Source organism: Myotis lucifugus, unplaced genomic scaffold (genome assembly GCF_000147115.1).
Source record: "Myotis lucifugus unplaced genomic scaffold, Myoluc2.0 scaffold_437, whole genome shotgun sequence".
Classification (NCBI taxonomy): Eukaryota; Metazoa; Chordata; class Mammalia; order Chiroptera; family Vespertilionidae; genus Myotis; species Myotis lucifugus.
In genome coordinates, this window is record NW_005871485.1 from 171,274 (window position 1) to 188,840 (window position 17,567).

At 47.6% G+C, this 17,567-nt stretch overlaps 1 protein-coding gene and 1 long non-coding RNA gene across 3 annotated transcripts; one reads left to right on the plus strand and one right to left on the minus strand.

Moving 5' to 3' along the window:
* Positions 1-3,211: 3,211 nt before the first annotated feature.
* On the minus strand, positions 3,212-14,735 carry KLHL35 (kelch like family member 35). Of its 2 annotated transcripts, XM_023744223.1 has the most exons (7): positions 13,278-14,735; positions 10,786-11,622; positions 9,569-9,753; positions 7,945-8,063; positions 7,101-7,289; positions 4,458-4,646; positions 3,212-3,555 (listed from the first exon to the last, which is right to left on the minus strand). In XM_023744223.1, exons 1-7 carry the CDS (start codon positions 13,283-13,285, stop codon positions 3,367-3,369), a joined length of 1,716 nt encoding a protein of 571 aa, XP_023599991.1. In that variant the 5' UTR covers positions 13,286-14,735; the 3' UTR covers positions 3,212-3,366. The 2 variants fall into 2 exon arrangements, with proteins under 2 accessions (XP_023599991.1, XP_014323707.2); XM_014468221.2 differs by lacking the exon at positions 13,278-14,735 and having other exon boundaries at positions 10,786-11,773.
* LOC111823264 lies at positions 3,350-7,565 on the plus strand. The gene is made up of 2 exons (XR_002826291.1): positions 3,350-3,466; positions 7,007-7,565. It is a non-coding gene; the product is annotated as an uncharacterized LOC111823264 (long non-coding RNA).
* Positions 14,736-17,567: the final 2,832 nt, after the last annotated feature.

Sequence of the window (17,567 nt, forward strand, 5' to 3'; positions counted from 1 at the left end):
CCAATTTCTTATCTTTAGAGACTAGAGTCCAGCAATGTGCCTCTGCATTCTTTTTCTAATTTGTGTAATAAGTGTGAAATGTCCTCAGTCAACTTTCTTTTCTTGTCATTATGGGTGGGAAATGAAAAGTCCTGAGTTTATTATTTTTTAAAATATATTTTTTATTTCAGAGAGGAAGGGAAAAGGAGAGATAGAAACATCAATGATGAGAATTATTGTCTGCCTCCTGCACGCCCCCTACTGGGGATGGAGCCCGCAACCCCGGTATTCCTTGACTGGAATCGAACCCAGACCCTTCAGTCTGGAGGCCAACACTCTATCCACTGAGCCAAACCAGCTAGGGCTGAATTCTTAATTGATGTCTCTAGACTTCTTTGATACCTTTTTAAAAGATGACAACCAATACTTTGGGCAATGTAATATGGAAACTGAAAGATGATGTAATAGTGATTTATTTCATTGCATCTTTTAGGCAATACCATCATTCTTCCATTTTTTTACCATCTTAGTCTTGTTTGACATAGTTGGGAATAATTGACGAGTAATATGATAATTTCTATTATGAAATAAAGTTTTTCAAGATACAGAAAAATTAAGTTCATCAAGATCTCAATGTATTTTAGATTTATGCAAGAATCCAACTATTCCATATGGTGATTGTAAGAGAGAATGAATTTTATCCTAGTGTTTTAAAATAAATTTCCCCATTGTTCCTTGGAAGCCCACTAAAAAAGAACAGTCATAAAATTCTAATCCTTACAAATAATTAGAACTGCTCGGGAAGAAACTAAAAACTGAATTTGGCTCAGAGTTAAGTCTTTGTCTGGCATACCTCACGGCCAAGGGGCCATGCTCAGGGTTCATGCTCTCATCTTGTCTGGCTGCAGGGAGTGGTGGGAGTGGGGAAGCTGTGGGTTAGGAGCAAGGGAGACATTCCACAAAAGGACTAGTTAGACTGAGAGACCAAAGTAATAGGTATAACTATAGTAGTCCTAGGAAATGAGGGGTATCAACTTTTGCTTGTGTTCCTGTGAGCCTCACTCACTAGGGACATGAATAATGCCTCTCTTCATTCAAGGAGGCCCCTAAGGACGAACAAAATTCTATCAGGATGGGATTTTCCTCTGTGGAAATGATGTGTCTCCTACTTCTAAACAGCTGTGCTTCATTCATATGTGCAACACCCACATTCTCAGATTAGCAGAGCCTGGATGTGGCTGCGTGGAGAGAGCAGGCTTTGGAGATAGCTGGATGCAGGTTGGAATCTTGGCTCTGCCACCACTTATCAGCTCAGTGACTTTAGTAAGCAAGTCACTTACAACTGAGTCTGTAAATGTGGGGTAGGCAATAGTACCAACTCATAGGCATTGCGAGGTAGAAAACAGCAAAAACTTTGATTTAATGTATTCAATGGGAGGCCTTGTTCTGGGCACTGGGGGACACAGATGAAGCTGACACCTTTCCTGCCTCAAAGGGCATCCCTTGGGTGTCGGGAGACAAAGGCCTGGCCATATGTCAGGTGATAGAATTGGGGCAGATAAGGGACACGAGGAGAGAGTGGTAAACTCGGGAGATGGAGGGTATCAGGTCTGCCCAAGCAGACAGCAGGAAGGGGCATCAGCACTTGCATGAAAGGGCATAGGGAACGCGAATGGTCATCGTGGGGGAAGTGGTGCAGTCTGCTTGGCACACAGGAGGTGCCCAGCCCAGGTGAGGGAGAGCTTGCCCTGGATTTGCCCCTCTCATTTCCACTTGGGCATCTGACGGGATAGGCAAATAATAGTGCTTTCTTTGTCCTGGATGTTATCCCTGGGGTGGGGGCAGGCGGGCTGTGAGGAACTGGGCCTCCCCCTACACCCCCTTCCCCTCTGCCATTATCAGCTGTGTCCAGATGGTCACAGGCTCCCTAATCAGGGATAATCAGAAGGTAGGAGCTCAGCTGTGACCTGGGCCTTTGTGCTGGGCTGTAAAGGGCCAGACCCAGCTGGAAAGATCTCCCAGACGGGGCCCTGGGGCTTTGGAAGATGGGAGGGGCGTGGGGCTAGCCCTGTGCTGGAGGAGTTGCAGGAGCCTATGATAGATTTTTAAAAGGCAATCTGGGTGCAAATGAGGGGAGCCTCAGATGGGGTCTGGCTAGGTCCTCTGTCCTCTGGGCCTTAGAAACAGGCACAGAACCTGCACAGATTCCCTTTGTGGCGTCTTTCATTCCCTCTCTCATCACCCCTTCCTATCCAGCAGTTCTGTGTTGCTTTTTCTAGAGCCCAGGCTAACCCAGGTGCTTAGTCACATCAGGGGTTTGTGCCCCCTGTTGATGCTGGGGATGCTGGAGGTCCAGATGCAGCCTGGCTGGGTTCTCGAAGGCCCGTGGCTCTGGCACCCATCACCCAGCTGCAAGCTTCGGACCCCAAGGCCATTTGGGTTTCTGTTTTGTTTCAGTTTCTTTCACGAGTGGAGCACCTCGGCCCTGGCCTCTAGCAGTGAGCCTGGATTGGAATCCTGTTTTTAAGGCCTTTATCCCTCAGAGCCTGAGCCCCAGAGCTCAAACTTCTGCCTTCCTTGGGGTTTTACAATTCTGTTGTTTCTGATCCTTGGACATGTTTGCTTACTTTTACACCTATGTCTTTGTCTTTTTCGTTGTCTGGGCTCTAATATTGTCTGTCTCTGCTAGGTGTTCAAATTTGAGAGGGTTGTTTTCCTGACCAGAAATGTCTCATTGATTCTGTAGCTTCATGAAATACAGATATTAATAATTAGCTCACTAAAAGTTAAAAGTGTTGATAATCTCAAGTTGAAGGATAGTGATTACCTCAGAGGACTATGGGAAGGGAATGGGTTCGGGAATAGACACCAGAGCCTACAAAGGCATTTCTAACATTCTACTTCTTTTTTTGTTTTTATGTAGACTAAAAAAATTTTTTTAATCGAACCTGCCACCTTTTGGTGTATGGGACAACGTTCTAACCAACTGAGCCCCATGAGCTAGGGCTGTGACAGGTTATTTCCTAAGCTAGGTGGTAGGAAGGTAGATGTTTTATTATTATTATTAAACTGCACAAAAATATATATTCTTTTATGCATGGAATATTTCATAATATTTTAAATTATGTCCACACTGCTATTATGAAAGTAAATGAAGTAACATGTAGGTGCTTTGTAAAGAGTCAAAACAAGGAGCAGATACTTCTCCAGGCAAAGCAGGCATGAGCTGGAACACAGACCCAACCTTTGAATGACGTTTTATTTCTACAAGAAAGGGGGCAATAAGTTAAGGGGCTATTTACATGGTGGTTCCATGAGGAAAGCAGAGTGGTGAGCCCGAGTTCTCCCTTCTCTCTCTGCTCCTGGCTCAGGTTGTCCAAATCTGAGTCACCTGCCCAGGCTCTGGACAATGGTGACGCAGCCGTGGGAGCTGGTGCAGCGCTGCAGGGACGGCTGGGCCTCCACTTGCCCACTGCTGGGGTCAAAGGTGAAGACCCTGTCGGTGCTTTCCCCGTGATCATCTCGCCCACCAGTGATGTGGACCTTCCCATCACACACAGTCACGCCACAGCTCTCCTGGGTGTACAAATAGAAAGACAGTCAGCTATGGGGTCCAGCCTGGGGCTCACTTTGTCCCTAGCTGGCCAGGCCAGGCAACAAAACCTTGACCCACAGAATGTGAGCAAGCAGTGTGAATGTTAGAGAGACCAGAAATTGGATGGAAGGCAGAAAGCTCTGGCTTGACCCTTACTAAATGACTACTGGACAAGTCCCTTAACCTCTCTGGGCCTCAGTTTCCTTATCTGCAAAGTGAGAACAGTCGTACCTTCCTTAGGTTCCCTTAACAGTTAATGGGGTTAAGCGTGTAAAGTATTTTACATAGTGCCTGCAGCACAGCAAGCACTCCAGTAACAATAATAATAATTAACACCATCACCATCTTAGGATCTCAAACTTAGAGAAGCCAGAAGTCTCAGGCTCTTAGGATCACTAAAGGTCATAACCAGCTGGGACTACCAGTGTAACCACACCCCTCTACAGTCTCTGGAGTTTCAGGAGGTGACAAAAGGTGGGAGAGGCAAGGTATACAGGGGCCAGAGCATCCATCCAGGGCCCGGGCCTCCCTTCTCTGATACCACTGGGGCAGGGGAACTTAGCAAGGTCCTTCTCCATGCTCCCCGCTCCCATCTCTTCAGTAGGCTACCAGCTAGTGACCTTCAGGACAGGAGAGAGTGCAAGGTCACTTAGACCAAATTTCCCACCCAAGGCTACAGCACTTGGGACTGGGGTTCCAGGCTCATTTGTGAAAGGCAAGGCTGGTTTTCATTGTGAGGGCAAAGCTAGAGAACCGTGTAGAACCACCTAGCATGGAATGAGACACAAGACTCACTATCTCTAAGATGCAGATCCTTAGAAATGGGTCTTCCCTCTCCTCAGTGGAACCAGTGTCAGGGCCATGCCTAGGATCCTCTACTTACCACGGGGCTGGGGAGGACGGCTGCCTCCCCCCAGACATCTGTACCAGGGTGGTAGGTGTAGATTTTGCTCATGAGGCCTCCCACCACATAGATGGTGTCCTCGAGGGAGACAGCCTCAAGACATCGCTGAGAGAAGGGTGCTGGTGACTGCAGGCTCCACCTGTCCTCCTTGGGGTCAAAGCACTGCACCTGGAAGGCAGGAGGTTTGGCAGTGGTGAAGCTTCACCCCCCCACCTGCCCTGCTGCCCATGCACTCCCACTTCTCTCCGTCAGGGGGACTCATTCAGCACAATATTTGCCTCAGCTAGTGTCTGGGAGGTTAGAGAAAACCCATTATCCCTGCCCTCAAATCTAGTTCCACCTTCTTTCTCCTACCCCTGGACTCCCTGTGTTGAAAACATCTTCATCTTTCAAGGTCCAAGGAGGTCTCCATTCCAGGACATGGAGATGCCGCCTGCATTAGTGCTATAGAAGTTCTTAGAGCAGGTCCCCCATGGAGATGTGTTCCTGGCTGCATGCACTGTCAGTCAATCCTCATCCTTCTTCCTGGTGCTATGAGGTCATGACCAGATTCCAGCTGGGGTGTCTTGCAGCTCATTACTACAGCTGTCCACATGCCTCCCAGTCCTACAGGTGTTTAAGACACCTTTCACAATTTCTGAGGGCTTGTACTGTAGCTGCCTGCTCACCGTTACTCCGTTTCATTGTTTCTTTGGAGACCCCCAGAATGGCCTAAAACAAGTCAGTGCTGCATGAGAGGGTACTGGGTACTAAATGGGCAGTTCAGCCAACCCCAGGAAGGTGCTGGGAAAATGGGGTCAGGGGATAAGGAAAGACGAGTGATCCTAGCTGGGGAAGATTCAAATCCCAGACCACAGCCTGTGAGGCCATCTGGGGAAGGAGAGAGCTGACATTATGAAGATTAATTTTTATTCATAAAAACTAAATGAGTTTAGTAGACTATAGCTCATCCGCCCAGTGGCCTATTACACAGTTACTGATGTGATGGCTTAGACGAGTTGCTAAGCATGTGGAAAGTACATTCTGCTTCTTACTCTTACATAAATAAAAAGCAGAATGCGAAATTTTACTAACAATAAGAATGCACCAGCCAGTGTGACTTAGTGGTTGAGCATTGATTCATAAACCAAGAAGTCACTGGTTCAATTCCTAGTTGGGGTACATGCCAGGGTTGTGGGCTCCATCCCCAGTCGGGTGCGTGCAGGAGACAGCCAATCGATGATTCTCTCTCATCAATGTTTCTATCTATCCCTCTCCTTTTCTGTCTAAAGTCAGTAATTAAAAAAACAAACCAATAGCCCTAACCGGTTTGGCTCAGTGGATAAAGCATCAGCCTGCGGACACAAGGGTCCCAGGTTCGATTCCGGTCAAGGGCATGTACCTTGGTTGCGGACACATACCCAGTAGGGAGTATGCAGGAGGCAGCTGATCAATGTTTCTCTCTCATCGATGTTTCTAACTCTCTATCCCTCTCCCTTCCTCTCTGTAAAAAAATCAATAAAATATATTTTAAAAAACAAAACAAAAAAACACACGAATAAACAACACCAACAGTAAGAAGGCAAAACGAGAACAGAAAATCAAGTCAATTTAGAGGAAGCCGGGAGGCAATGCACCATAATATTAAATAGTAGTTACTATCCTTAGGTGGGGGAATTATGGGTGATTTTTTTCCTGTTTCCGGTTTTCTACATTTTTCAATAATGAGTATTATATTTTTGAATGGCACAAAAACTTCTTTTTAAAAAAATATGTGTTTATTGGTTTCAGAGAGAGAGGCAGGGAGAGGGAGATAGAAACATCAATGATGAGAGAGAACCATCGATTTGCTGCCTCCTGCATGCTCCCCACTGGGGATCGAGCCCACGATCCAGGCATGTGCCCTGATTGGGAATCGAAGTGCGACCCCCTGGCTCATAGGTCGATGCTCAACCACTGAGCCACATCAGACACGCTTGCAGAAAAACATTTTAATTAATCCCACTCTTGCCCTCACTTAATTTTTTAAAATCTCACCCAAGGATATGTTTGTTTATTTTAGAGAGAGAGGAAGGGAGATAGAGAGAAACCTTGATCTTGTTTCTTCTGTAGGTGCCCAGACTGGGAATCGAACCTACTACCTTTTTGGTGTGTGTGTGGGAGGGCCCTCCAACTAACAGACACCTGGCCGAGCACCCCCACTTAATTTTTTAATCTATAAAACCATATGGCACCGCCGAAACCGGTTTGGCTCAGTGGATAGAGCGTCGGCCTGTGGACTGAAAGGTCCCAGGTTCGATTCTGGTCAAGGGCATGTACCTTGGTTGCGGGCACATCCCCAACAGGGGGTGTGCAGGAGGCAGCTGATCGATGTTTCTCTCTCATCGATGTTTCTAACTCTCTGTCCCTCTCCCTTCCTCTCTGTAAAAAATCAATAAAATATATATTTAAAAAAACAACAACACCATATGGCACCAAGCAGCCCAAACATTCAGGCCTAGCTGTGCTGCTGACCCAGTGTGTGACCTCAAACATAGCTTACTCCTCAGGGCCGTTGATGGGATTAAGAAAATGGATGAGGACCGGAAAGTGCCAACTCAATGCCAACACATAACAGGCTTCCAGTATCCTATCCACGCCCACCTTGTCTGTGCTGATGTTGTCCTGCCTGGCACCCCCAATCACGTAGAGCCGGCCAGCACAGGGCACCACCGCTGCCGAGCTCACAGCCTCCAGGAGCGGCTCCACGGACTCCCACGTGTTGGAGAAGGGGTCGTAGCGCTCCACGCTGTGCAGGCGCCGTAGTCCATCAAAGCCACCCACCACGAACAGCTATGTGTGAGGACAAGGGGGTCCCCCCACTGGAGTCAGGGCTGGCTCCGGCTGTGTGCCAGAAGCTATCCCACCCCAGCAAAAGGGCCCGGGCGAACCCCCATGCTACCACCACCCAGTGACAACCTCGTTTAGCAGATTTCCTGTCACTCGCCCCATGGGGATAATGAGATCCATCTCTAGAATGGGTCCTGCATGTAGAATTGATCTGTAAAATACTCGACACCAAGCTAATGCTTAAATAATAGCTGGCAATTAAGGGTTTACTGCCTTAAATGAGTCTAAGAAGCACTTTTATTTGCATTTCTGAGTTGGAGATGTAGCTTACAAAGATAACTGGCAGAGAGAGAGAGTGTGTGTGTGTGTGTGTGTGTGTGTGTGTGTGTGTGTGTGTGTTTTGGTCTTAAGTGGCAGAGTCAAGATTCAAACCTAGGCTATTTGGCCCCAGAACCCACATCCTAGGCTGTAGGCTATACTATTACAGTAATTAACTATTAGCATTAGTATTTTGATGTGACTTTGAGCAAGTCCCTTTCTATTTTGAGACTTTAGAGCCCTTACAGAGAGAGAGAGGGTCTTAGAGAGGGCCTTCTCTAAGGACATCTATAGATCTATACCCTGGGCCCCAGCAGCAGCAGCTGCTGCATGTCCCTACCTGTCCATGCAAGACCACCATCTTGTGCCTCCACCTGCCCTTGTGCAATGAGGCCACCTTGATCCAGGTGTGCAGATGGGAGCTCAACATCCACACATCATGGCTGTTGATGTGGCCTCCTGGGGAGAGAGAAGCAGCTATTGCCCCCAGATCCAGAGGAAGAGTTAAGGGTAAACGTCAAGAAGGACTTTCTCCTGAGCTGGTGTGACCCAGACCGTGTGCTTTGAATGAGTGGTGGCAAAGTCTGAGTTGGGACAACAGGCATAGACTTTTGAGGGGAGAGGCCTGAGGGATTCAGGGAGAAGGAACTCATCTTCACTTGGTACATTGTGGTGGTGTGCCACGCTCTGCTCAGGGAAGCAAAGGGGGCACTTTAGAAGTCTACTGAAGGTACCCAAGGCAAGAATCAGGAGTACACTGGGGCAGAGAAAGCAGAGCCACCGACACAGGATGGGGAGGGGTAGAGGGTGACCCCGGGCTTCTGTCTCACTTCTGCCTTCACCTGCATGGCTTCATGTCTGTTTCATCCCTCCATGAGGTGTTGGGATTACTACCTAGTTTACAGATAGGAAACTGGGATGACGCGTAAGAGGCCAGGAATGACTTGCTGAAAATCACTGATCCAAACCAGAGCTTCCAGCCCCCAAGCCCAACACTGGTATTAGTGAAGGACACAGCACGCTCCGGGGGTGGGGGTGGGGGGCAGGGCAGGCACCGAGGGTGCAGGCTGTGGACTCTTCCTCCCTGGCTAGCATGGGGTTCCTGACCAGCGACTCACCTCTTAGGAGTAGCTTCCCCAGGGACAATTCTGACCGCCCCCCCCCAGCCTGAGCCACACCTCTGTTTTGTAGCCCTTGCCTCTGTATTTCCAGTGGCCTTGGATAAGCTGTCCAGTGATAAAGTCCTACAACATCAAGTGCAGTCTGCCTAGGCCTGGAGTCAAAGTCTCCCTGATCCGACTCCAGACTCCCATTCCTCCCTCACCTACAATGGCTTCCCCTCCTCTAACAGATACACTGAACCTGCACTTCAGAGCCCTGAGTACCGGGGGTTCCTTTCTGCACATTTCTGCCTTCATGCCGTTGCCTGTGCTGTTCCCTTCAGATTCCCTGAGTAGGATTCCAGCTCATTTGGGGTCTCTGAGAGTTCCCATCAAATTCAGCCTGGTCATAAAGGGAAGTCCATTTTTCCCTCTCCAGGGTACATCAGGGTAGCAGGAACTGTGTTTTATCATCTGAGTCTCTAGGGCCTGAATCTCAGGAAAGGCACAGTCTGTTGGTATCAAAGCTCCTAGCTTTGTCAATTTTGTGACAATAGGGAAATTCTTAACCTCTCTGAGCCTGTTTTCTCATCTGTGAAATGGGACTGTAGAGAGAATTAATTAATGTAAGCCTCTTAACATAATGCCTAATAAGAAGTGATTAATATGAGTTGAAGCTGACTTTACTGAATAAAGGGTGGAGTCACACCAGTGATTGGCTGTGCAGGACTACATACCATTTCAGCCAAAACTAGGTTATCAGGAAAAATCCCACCCCAATCTCCAGGTTGGTGGGAAAAAAGGGGCAGTGCTCAGGAGCCATGAGCCAATCCTGTGGGGCTCCCAATGCGGCCCTGCTCTCACCTGAGACATAGATGTCATTGCGGAGAGTACAGGCAGCGAACTCTGAGCGCATGTAGCCAGGCAGGCTGGGCAGTGGGGTCCAGCGCTGGCTTTCTGGGTGGTAGGCGTCGGCGAAGGGCAACCTCATAAGTCCCTTGCGGTCACAACCGCCAATGACCACAATCACTTCAGCTAGGTCCATGAATCTGGCATGGGGATAAGCTCAATATCCATTGATCCGCGCCCAAGTTTCAGCCCTCTCACTGACCACACTGTAGAGTCCTCCTGCCCTTCCTTGTCCTTCTGTCCCTCACCTAATCCCCGAGCTAGACTCCGTCACTTCCAACCTTCCCTCTGGCTATTGATGGGACAAGGATCACCAATCCTTATCCCATTCCACTGACCTCTAAGTTACAGAAAAATCATCTTTACAAAGCCTTTAACCCTACTTAGAAAAATCACCTGGTTTATTCTTTATGACAGTTCTAGTAGGCAGGGATTATTACTCCTTTTACAGAGGAGGAAACTGAGGCTAAAACACTTAGGCTTGCCCAAAGTCACGCAAGCCAGTAAGCAAAAGAGCTGGAATTCAAGCCCAGGTCTGTCTGATGCTAACCCATTCTCCTTCCCCTTTCTGGCCTCCACTCCCTAATTCTGTTGCCTCCCTCCTATAACATCTCCTAAACCCATACCTTAATCACTGAACCAGGCTACATACCCTCCCACTGACCCCTCAGACTTCTGACCCCACCAGGATTCCCAAACTCTTTAACCATTGGTTTCCTGCCTAATTCCTATGACAAATAATGAGCATCTTTGTACTAGGCCCTGTGCTTAGTGTTGGAAATACAGTGGTAAGAGAGTGGACTTCCTTGTCTTCTATTTTGGACTACTCCACCCGTCTCCTGGCCTGGTGTTCCAGGCCCTGCCTACTTATATCCCACGTTTAAGGTGTTTTCAAATCACTCTTGAGTCCCAGGGACCCAGCACAAGACTTGCACAAAGGGAACACTCAGAATTATAGACAGATGGGCAAGAGAAAAGTGCATTAGGTGTGAGACCCCTGCACCTCCCCATTGGCTGTTAACTCTACAAGGGCAGAATGCCCCACACCAAGCCCATGGGACGTTTGTTGAATGAATGAGTGAATTTCATGCAAGAGGCATGATTGAAGGATGAATTAAAGAATGACGGAGGAATGAGTGAGTGGTTGAATGTGGGGGTGGGGGGGGTGGTACCTCCGTGGCCGCGTACGCAGCCCACCGGCCTCCCGGCCCAGGATGAAGCAGGCCCGGGCCTCGAGGAGCAGCGGGCGGCACTCGCAGCAGGCCCGCAGCAGCTCGTCCGCCTCCACCTTCTCCAGGAAGTAGTCGGGCGCCAGCAGGGGCAGGCGCACGTGCTCCAGCAGCGCCGCGAGTTGCCCGCGTCGGGCCGGCGCGTCGTGACGCACCCAGCGCATGGCCGCCTCGAACACGGGCTTCCTCGCGCGGCCACGCCCAGCGCCCGGGTTCGCCAGCAGCGCGACCACGTCCTCGGGCGCCAGCTCCAGGAAGTCGGCGTGGCGCACCGCTTCTGTGAAGCCCTGGCGCCGCCCGCGGCCGCAGCGCCCCGCCAGGGAGGGGGGCGGGAAGGCGGCGGGCACGTGGCGCAGCGCCCGGCTGTCGGCGGCGCGGAGGCTGCCCTCGAGGAAGCGCGCGCAGGCCTCGCGCAGGCCCGCCTCGTCCTCGGCGCGCAGCTGCCCGCCTGAACCGAACACGTAGTCGTAGTCGAGCGCCACAGCCAGCGCTGCTGCCGCCCTGGTTCGCCCGGCGCCCAGCATCTCGGGCACCACGGCCTGACCGAGCTCTGGCTGCCCGGCTGCGAAGAGGCTGCAGAAGTGGGCACTGCCCGTGCCAAGCGCAGCTCGGTGGCTCGGGAAGTCGTGGCCGCCAGCGCGCAGCACCGCGTCGGTGAGGGTGCCGCTCCCACGGTAGGCGTTGAGGGTCTGCAGGACGCGCTGCGTGTGGCAAGACCCTGAGCAGGGCGCCTCAGCGCCTGGCTCTGACTCCTCCAGCGAGGGGCCCTCTAGCATCCTGCTGGGTAGAGAACAACACAAATAGCGTGGGAAAGGCCACCTTGGCTGGGGCCAAATCGAGGGCAGGAGGCCCATGGTCACAGGTAGGCATGAAAGTAAGTAGTGTGCGTTCTTTCTTTCATTCAACTGCTCTTCCTTCCACTCTCCCATCCAGATTCCTAATGGCTGGCTGCAAGGATCCAGCAGTCTCTGCCTACTTGAGGGGCAGCTCCTGCCTTAGCTGTTGCACCTTCTCCGTCACGTACTCACTTAAGCCAAATTGCCCTTACTGCGCTTCAAATTCGCCACGCTGTTTTCTGTTAGTATCGATAGAACACAGCTGGCACGCTTTCATTTGGGTAATTTGAGAAGGGTCTAATAAAGGAATGGTCTCAAAAGTGTAGAAAGTATTTAGGGACTACCACAGGGACGCAGCAGTGCCACGTGGCTACCAACTCCAGAGAGTTCTTACCTCTCCCACGGTTTGAAGGGCTGGGAACCTGTACAAAATATCTGAACAGGGAAGGGCCCCTTACAGGAGCTGTATGTAGCCTTTGGTCCAGGAATTCAGGCTACCCCACAGAGACCCAGTGTATGTGGAGGGGTACAACTCTGCCTCCCTCTCCTCACCCCATCTTGTCTCCTGCCCATCTCCTGTAGGGGCCCCTTCCCCAGCACCATCGGATCGGGCCCATAGCAGGTGCTCAGTGCCTGTTCAAGGTCAAGTGTAGTATTAAACAAGTATGTATGGAGAACTTTTTCTCTGCCAGGCAGTGAGCAAGGCAGTCATGGCTCCTGCACTCGGGAGCTTATAACTTGGTGGTGGTGTGGTGGCATTCCCACGGGAAGTACAGAATATTAGGGGAACTCTTAGAACAGCGGTTCTCAACCTTGGCTGCACATTAGAATCACCTGGGAATCTTTTTAAAATCCTGACTTCTGTCCTAGCCGGTTTAGCTCAGTGGATAGAGCATCAGCCTGCGGACTGAAGGGTCCCAGGTTCGATTCTGGCCAAGGGCACATGCCTGGGTTGTGGGCTTGATCCCCAGTAGGGGACGTGCAGGAGGCAGCTGATCAATGATTCTCTCTCATCATTGATGTTTCTATCTCTCTCTCCCTCTCCCTTCCTCTCTGAAATCAATAAAGAAATATATATATATATATATTTTTTTTAAAATCCTGATTTCTGGGCCTCATCCTCTGGAAATTTTGTTTCTTTGTTATGGGGTGGGGCCACAACATTAGTAACAAACAGAATTTCCCAAGGATGAGGCCCAGAAATCAGGATTTTAAAAAGATTCCCAGGTGATTCTAATGTGCAGCCAAGGTTGAGAACCACTGTCGTAGGGCAATAGGGCTGTTTGGGAAGTGCACCTGTACTTACTCATTCTACAGCTCATCTGCTCTGGGCACTGTGGACACACGGGGACCTCAGACACAGTTTCCACCTGGGGATTCCCATTCTGGGAGCTGAAGGGCACCCAGTTGGAACATTCTCCCATCCAGCGAAGAGTCTAGGCATCTCAAGCTATAGGTCCTGATGCAGACTGAGGCACCCAGCCCCTAAAAGTTGACATGCCACCCTGCCTCTTTTTCACGCCCACACCCACCCATACAAACATGCTTAGATTTGTAGACACCACACAGTTAGGGCAGCCCTGTGTCCTAAGCACTTACCTGGCCATGCCCTCTCCCTGAAGGTGCCCTGAAGCTGCTGTTCTTGCACGGACCACTCCTGTCTGTCCTGCCGCCTGAACCCCTGGCAGCCTGGGCTCCAGTGTCTCTGCTGCGCTGCCTAGACTGCCACTCAGGCTCAGCTGCGGGAGGACAAAGGGGCTGGACGCCAGGGGGAGGGGAAAAGAGGGTGGAGGGAAAGAGGGGACGCTGGGCTTTTGTTCCACTCACTCTTGGACAGCCCTGGAAGGGAGGAAAAGGGGGAGGAGGGAGGAATGAGCATGCGATTGACTATGTGCAACTCCGGGATCCGTGTGCCTGGATTGGAGTGGCTTGGCACTGACTGCGCCTGAATGATGCACAGGTGTGAGGGTGGGTGCCTCTCCTGGGAGATGGTGTATAGCCTGTGGTGGTGAGCTTTCAGGTGTTCCAGGGTACTTGTATGAGACTGGGAGAGAATGTGGGGCTCAGCAGCCGCATAGCATTGGGGTGAGTGTAACCTTGTAGCTAGGTGTGACTAAGAATGTGACTTTGTGGCTCGAAGGTCTAGCTTTCCTTCCTGCGGTGTGACTGTGCCATGTCTGTATTCCTGCTGATAGCCGACGTCATTGTGGGACCATGCATCTGGTTATATGCCTTGTGTTTCCCTATCTCTTTGTGTCTCTGTGTGATTGTTCATTTCTGTGTGTGATGAGTGCATCTCTGTGGACAATGTGTGCATGACAGGGGTCCCTGTCCGTGGACCGTGTCATGCATGTGAACATCCTGTGGTCCTCTGTGATACGGTATGAGTTGAGGTTTTCACTCAAGAATGTACCTACCTTGGAAGGGGTACAGTAGGACTGGCATGGTGGTTTTGGACAGACCTGGTTGGGGTGGAGAGGAGGAGGCAGCTGTGGGCTGGGCTGGCCTCCTGGAGCCAGAGGGAAGCGACTCCATAGACGGATGCCAGATCATTTGCTGCCTCTACAAAGGGCCCCAAGGCCTGGTGTCCATGGGGTGGATGAACAGATTTAGCTTCACGGAAAAGGACAGCAATTTGGAAGGAGGTTGCCTTGACTAGAGCACCAATGGGCCTGGGGCACCTGTGGTCTGTCCTGGCGTTGCCATGATATGTCCTAAAGCCCTAGACCAGCCCCGCCTTTGGCTGGTCTTTCATCTTGACAGGAGGGATACTCCAGATTCCAGCTTTTTTTTTACAAAAAGCCTTATGCCATGAGGAGTCATTGAGGCCGGGTGTTGCAGGAACCTGCTCTGGCCAGGCTTAGGCGGCCCAGTCTGATAGGAGGGGTCACTGTGACGGTGGCCAGGTATGTGTCCTGAGGCCTTGGAGAGAGTGTTCCGAGGAGGACCCTGCTGCAGGGAATGAGGTACCCCCTTCCGCCTAAAAATAGGGTGGTATGTGTTACTCTTTGTTAAAGGATGTGAGAGATCCAGGCACTTTTTAAGAACGTTATTCTTTATTCCCATCCTCCACCCCCTCCTCATTGGCAAACATCAGCTTGTTCTCTATATCTGTGGGTCTATTTCTGTTTTGTTTATTTTATTTGTTTTTGGTTGTGTGTTTTTTTAAGATTCCACATATAAGGGAAATTATACAGTTTTTGTATTTCTCTGTCTGACTTATTTCACATAACATAATCCATCCATGTTGTCGCAAATGGCAAACTTTATTCTTGTTTATTGCTGAGTAATATTCCATGTATATATGTACCACATTTTCTTTATTCATCGATTGATGGACACTTAGTTTGCTTCCATAGCTTGGCTATTACTACTAATGCTGCAGTGAACATAGGGGTGAATATATCTTTTCAAATTAGAATTCTTTTTGTTTTCTTCCAATAAATACCTAGAAATGGATTTGCTGGATTGTATGGAAGTTCTTTTTAAAAAATTTTGAGGACCCTCCATGCTGTTTTCCATAGTGGCTGCACTAATTTAAAATCCCACCAGCAGTGAATAAGGGTTCCCTTTTCTCCATGTCCTTGCCAACACTTATTATTTGTTATTTATTGATGATAGCTATTCTGACAGGTGTGAAGTGATATCTCATTTTAAATTTGCATTTCGCTGATGATTTGTGATCTTGAGCATTTTTTCATATGACAGTTGGCCATCTGTAGGTTCTCTGCCCATTTTTAAATCAGTTTGTGTGTGTGTGTGTGTGTGTGTGTGTGTGTGTGTGTGTGTTTGTGTTGTATGAGTTTCTTATATATTTTGGATATTAACTCCTTATCAAAAGTGTCATTTGGGAAGATCTACCATTAAGTGGGTTGTCTTTTTGTTTTGTTGATGGTTTCCTTTGTTGTGCAAAAACTTTTAAGTTTGATGTAGCCCCATTATTTTTTTCTGTTGTTGCCCTTACCCAAGAAGACATATCCAAAAAGACATTGCTCAGAGTAATGTCAAAGAGTTTACTGCCTATTATGTTTTCTTCTAGGACTTTTATGGTTTTAGGTCTTACATTTAGACTTTAATCCATTTTGAGTTAATTTTTGTATATGGTCTAAGAAAGTGATCTAATCTCTTTTTGCATGTATCCAGTTTTCCCAACACCATTTGTTTTTATCCTATTGCATATTCTTGCCTCCTTGTCATAGATTACTGATCATGTAGGTGTGCTTTTATTTCTGGACTCTCTATTCTGTTTCATTGACCTTTGTGTCTGTTTATATTCCAGTATCATGCTGTTTTGATTAGGATAGCCTTGTAATATACATAATTTGATACCAAGTAGCATGATACCTCCAAGTTCGTTGTTCTTTCTCAAGATTTATTTGGCTCTCCAGGGTCTTTTGTGGTTCCTTACGCATTTTAGGGTTATTTGTTTAGTTCTGTGTAAAATGCCATTAGTATTTTGATAGGCGTTGCATTGAATCTGTAGATTGCTCTGCTTAGTATGGACATTTTAATACCAATCTTCCTATCCATGAGCAAGGTGTATCCTTTCATTTATTTGTGTATTCTTCAGTTTCTTTCTTCAGTGTCTTACAGTTTTCAGAAATAATTCCTTTATCTTTTTTATTAAATTTATTCCTAGGTATTTTTTTTATTCAATTGTAAAAGGCATTTTTTTTCTTTTGAATAGTTCATTATTGGTGTATAAAAATGCAACCCATTTCTGAATGTTAATTTTGTATCCTGTTACTTTATTGAATTCATTTATTAGTTCTAATAGTTTTTTTGGTAGAATCTTTAAGGTTTTCTTTATATAGTATTATGCCATTTGCAGCTAATGAGAGTTTTACTTCTTCCTTTTCAATTTGGATGCCTTTTATTTCTTTTTCTTATCTGATTACTGAGGCTAGGACTTTTTATACTATGTTGAATAAAACTGGTGGAAGTGGACAACCTTGTCTTGTTCCTGATTTTAAAGAAAAAGCTTTCAGTTTTATGCTATTGAGTATGATGTTAGTTGTGGGTTTGTCGTATATGACCTTTATTATGTTGAGGTATGTTCCCATTGTCCCTACTTTGCTGGGAATTTATATTAAAAATGGATGTTGGACTTTGTCAAATGCTTTTTTTTTGCACCTATTGATATTATCATGTGATTTTTCTCCTTCAGTTTGTTTATGTGGTGTATTACGTTAATTGATTTGCAGATAACGAACCAGCCTTGTATCCTGGGAATAAATTCCACTTGACCAGGATGTATGATCTTTTTAATGTACTGCTGAATTTGGTTTGCTAATATTTTGTTGAGGATTTTTGCATCTATGTTCATCAGGGATATTGGCCAAAATTTTTCTTTCTTTGTATTGTCTTTTTCTAATACTGGTATCAGTAATGCTTGCCTCATAAAGTGAATTTTTGAGCCTTCCCTCCTCTTCAATTTTTTTGGAGTTATTTGAAAAGGATAGATATTAATTCTTCTTTGAATGTTTGGTAAAATTTACCTGTGAAACCATCTGGTCCAGGGCTTTTGTTTGTTGGGAGTTTTTTTTTTAAATGACAGATTCTATTTCATTAGAAGTTGGTCTGTTTGGATTTTATGTTTCTTCATCATTCTGTTTTGGAAGAGTGTATGTTCCTAGGAATTTATTCATTTCTTCTAGGTTGTCTAATTTGTTGGCATATGATTGTAGTATTTTCTTTCAATTCTTAGTATTTCTATGGTTCAGTTGTCACTTCTCTCTCATTTCTGAATTTATTTATTTGGGCCCTCTCTCTTTTTTTCTTTATGAGTCTGGCTAAAGGTTTATCAAATTTGGTTATCTTTTCAAAGAGCCAGCTCTTAGTTTCATTGATCTTTTTTTATTTTAATTTTAGTCTCTATTTTGTTTATTT